The 4,306-nt window shown below is 37.0% G+C and overlaps 1 protein-coding gene across 1 annotated transcript; it reads right to left on the reverse strand.

Annotated features, from left to right (window-relative positions):
- Positions 1-3,062: 3,062 nt before the first annotated feature.
- On the reverse strand, positions 3,063-4,010 carry LOC141559837 (olfactory receptor 52I2-like). The gene has a single exon (XM_074297500.1). It carries the CDS (start codon positions 4,008-4,010, stop codon positions 3,063-3,065), a length of 948 nt encoding a protein of 315 aa, XP_074153601.1.
- Between the last annotated feature and the right edge of the window lie 296 nt (positions 4,011-4,306).

A 4,306-nucleotide genomic window follows, 5' to 3' on the forward strand; every position in this document is an offset into this window, starting at 1 on the left:
ATACAATGGAGAAATAAGAGTCTGGGACAATAGTTTCAAGAATGTGAGCCACAGATCCCAATGAAGTTTTGTTTTTCTTTTTTTTTCATGAATTCTGTTAATCCATAAACTATATTATTGAAATGAGGATTTACATTATCATAGATTTTCCCTATGAAAACAAATTAATACTACAGTGCTCTAAAGTCCCAGATTCTAAATGCAAAAAATAATACTAATAAAAATGCTACAAATAGTCTGTTGAAATATATACACAAAGAACTACTATTATCAAGATTTGTACTAGGTTTTAGAAAAGCACTGTGATATAGCAGAAATCATTTGGTTTTAGAGTTTGAATTTGAACCCAAGCTTTTGCAATGCTACCACTTACTGTGTGAACATGAGCAACTCAATTTCAAAACTGAACTTCAATGTCACTTGAAATTGTACAGGGAGAGAATAAATGGAAAGATAAAATGGACAGAATAATACTTAAATTCCCTGACTCTCAGGAGAACTGTAAGAAACATGCCTATAAAAAAAACCTTTGAACTAAAGAAAAGTAAGTTGTCTATAGCAAACTATTAATAATTCAATATTTACTAAGATCTCATTGTATGGTGACCATAGTAATAACCTGGGTGGATCAATTGGATTACACAATATTTCCCAAGTTCTGTTCCTAAGGGATTTGTTCAAGCCTGCTCAGGAAGTCAGGAACAGGAGTTGGACTAGAAAATAGATTCTCGAATTCCCATCTTTTTTTACATTCAGTTGTGTATATGTTACAAGGTGAAAAGATCTTCTGATCTTGAACTGGAAAGGAGTGGAGGGAATAAAAAGATCACTTGGAATTATTTTAAGAGGTTCCTAGAGTCATCAGATAGTCCAATAACTTACCCAGCATAGGTAGATTGGTAATCAAGGCAGAAACTGATGCAAATGTTGTGAACATAAATTATGGGCTAGCCTGAATCATGTCATTAAAACTAATTCAAGAGGAAGAGACAAAGATTTCCCTCCTTTCTTTTCTTGCTCTATAGGGAGAACAGGTGTATACAATATTCATGCTCTCTTTTTATGTACTTCTATTTTACTCTTTTAGATTCATACAGAAGCTTTTCTCTTTCCCCAAATGTTGACTTTCTCTTTTGATTGTTAAGCTAGGATAAAGTTGTTGGCCACCAAATAACTCAGGCAGTTTAACATGTTATTCATAGATAGTAATAAAGGGAATAGGAGGAATTTCTTCTTTTAGAGACATGGTAGTTCAGGAAGATAGAGCTAGGGATTAGAATCCTAAAAGGAAAGTGAAGGAAAGAATATTGATTACAAGCATCAAAAAAGTACAAGTATATATGTTTATTTTTATTTCCATTTGTAAAATAGAGAGAGGATGAGAAAAAATTAGCAAAAGCAATATACCCAGAGAGAAAAAGACAAAGACAAGGGGGAGATAGAGAGAGATAAAGTCAGATACAGAGACAAACAGAAACAGGTTGAGAGGCACACACAAAGGGAAACAGAGAGACACAGAGAAACAGAAAAAGAGAACAGGAAAAAAAAGAAAATTGTACCTAAAACTCTGACTCCATTGCATATAGCTTGCTTTTATTTTAAAGTATGTGAGATTAAATATACTTTAAAAACTCTCTTGTTTGTGTTTTTTACTGAATTTCAATCTCTTCTCTTCTATATAATTGTAAATACTAGTTATTCTTATATTGTTCTTTGTCTTTTTAAAAATTTTATTAGCATCATGTTCACTACCTTCTTTATATCTCTCCTCCCTTAAAAATCAAAAGAAAGAAAAATAAAATACTTATATGAGGTAATATATTCCAAAAACCAAAACCCACATTTTGATCCTTTTCCAAAAATGTATGTTTTATTCTACAGCTTGAGCTCAACATTTCTCTGCCTGCTTGGAGTTTCAAAAAAGGAAAGATAGAGTGGAAATAAGATGAAACACAGGAGCCTAGTTGGAAGGTATCAATTGCACATGATACCATAATAGTACTATCATAGCAGACCAGTAATCCTTCTCATTCTTATTTTCCCCCTAATACATAGAGTATTATCTCAAAATATGAAGTACAAACAAAACAGAATAGAATGGGTAGCTCTTAGGTTGATGGCTAATGAGAATGGGGCACAATGAATCATTGACAGTGACACAAGTAAGACTAAGTTAAAAAAATAAAACAAAAAACCTCATAACTTTAGACAGGTGACTATTGAATCTAATAACCTCAGCTTCATTAGGTATAGTAAATACTGATTTTTTTTAACCTAAAGTTCAAATTATTTTTATTTATATTATTTCTATAGTACTTCCAGTAGTGATAATGCCTATCGATAGAAAACTTCAAATATAGGATAACTTATGCCTTGTCAGGACTGTGGTAGAAGGAACTCTTTTTGTAGTTACAATTTGGACTGCATGGGCACTGAGGTTTATTTCAACTCTTGTAATCAAAAATCCAGTTGCAATTCGATGATACTGGAAGTGATCCTACTCATCCTTTTATCCACAGTAGGAAATTACTACACAATGTCCATGATAAATAGAAATACAGCCTCTAATCACCTCCAGTGAGAGGGTTCAAATGTAGGCAGCATAGTTCTCCCCTACACAGTCCAATTCTTTAAAATTAGTCGTATTGGTCAGTGTACAAATGGGTATTTTCCAAGAAGACTGATAACTCTAGAAAATGAAGTTTTATAATTTGGTCTAAGTCTAGGGGGCTATTCCCTTCATTTTGTCACAACCATAATACAAAGAAGCAATATTGTATAATGGATATGGAACTGGTCTTGAAGCTAGGCAGAGGTGAGTTTAAAGTCTTCTCTGATTTATACCAGCTGTGTAATCCTGGTACCTGTTACCTATGCTCTCAACACTTTGGAAAACCCTCTAAAGCTGTAAGTTTTAGAGATGACATCAACATGTATTAGTAAATGGAAGTTTCTAATTCTCATTTTTTAATATAAACAAAACAAGAGCCTCATCCTCATCCCCACCCTGGTTTTATACTATTAAACCCTCATTCAGGGTTTCTCCAGTTTGAGCCTTGGCACTATACACCACAGTTCCCTATTATATCTAATACTCGATTTAAGATTTGCTTGGTCCTCAGGCCATAGATGATAGGGTTCAAAGTGGGGGGAATGACCAAATAAAAATCAGCAAGTAGCACCTGAGTGTGCAAAGGCACTACATCTTGTCCAAACCATTCCACATAATGGGATATCATTCCAGGGAGATAGTAGAGCACCATGACCCCTACATGGGAGCCACATGTGCTGAGAGCCTTGAATTGGGCATCCCTGGAAGAAAGTCTAAATACTGCTTGCAAAATCAGGGAATAGGAGGCAGCAATAAAGGATACATCAGAACCTACAATGATCGAAGAACCAATGAGACTATAAAGGCTGCTGGGCATATAATCAGCACACGCCAACTTGGCCACAGCCATGTGCTCACAGTACGAATGGGGGACCATGTGGGAGGCACAGAATGGCAGTTGGATCACCATCCAGCTCAGTGGAGTCATGATCACAATAGCTCTCACCATGATAGCCAGACTAATCCCCAACATCATATTGGGTGTGAGAATGGTTTGGTAGTGCAGGGGTTTGCAGATGGCCACATAGCGATCAAAAGCCATGGCTAGCAACAACCCTGTCTCAGCAGCAGTGGCTGCATGGACCACATACATCTGAGCAAAGCACGCAGCGAATGCGATGATACCATCACCTGACCAGAAGATGCTCAACATCTTGGGGGCCACAGAGGTTGCCATGAGGATGTCAACAACTGCCAGAATGCACAGGAAGTAGAACATGGGCTCGTGTAGAGTAGGTTCGACCCAGATCACAGTCAGAATCAGAGTGTTGCCTACAAGAGCCACAGCATACATCAGGCTCAATGGAGCTGCCAGCCAGAGATGTGCCCTCTCCAGTCCTGGGATGCCCATAAGGGTGAAAGAACTATCCGATGTCTGGTTGCAAGGTGATTCCAGCATGACAAGAGAGGCTTCTTTACTGTGGATATAATCACAAAATTTAAGGAAACAGGAGCCCAGCTTAGACTCTTATGTCAGATCTTCTGTCAGAGGGTACATAGCCACTTTCAAACATGCTGTAAAGGTGAATACTTAATGGGGCAGCATGCTGCCTTAGAATGATCTCATAGGTCCCTTTTAGCTCTGAGATTCTTTCCTACAAAAAATATCAGAAACTCAGAGGACTGGATGATCTATTGGCATCATGGTAGGAGAAAGAGCCTTGAAGACAAGATTAGGGGAAAGAAGGCATGATC

This window comes from Sminthopsis crassicaudata, chromosome 3, assembly GCF_048593235.1.
Source record: "Sminthopsis crassicaudata isolate SCR6 chromosome 3, ASM4859323v1, whole genome shotgun sequence".
Taxonomy (NCBI): Eukaryota; Metazoa; Chordata; class Mammalia; order Dasyuromorphia; family Dasyuridae; genus Sminthopsis; species Sminthopsis crassicaudata.

Excerpts from the sequence above, each read along its gene's own strand:
- LOC141559837 (XM_074297500.1), bottom strand. The coding sequence starts at position 4,010 with ATGCTGGAATCACCTTGCAACCAGACATCGGATAGTTCTTTCACCCTT.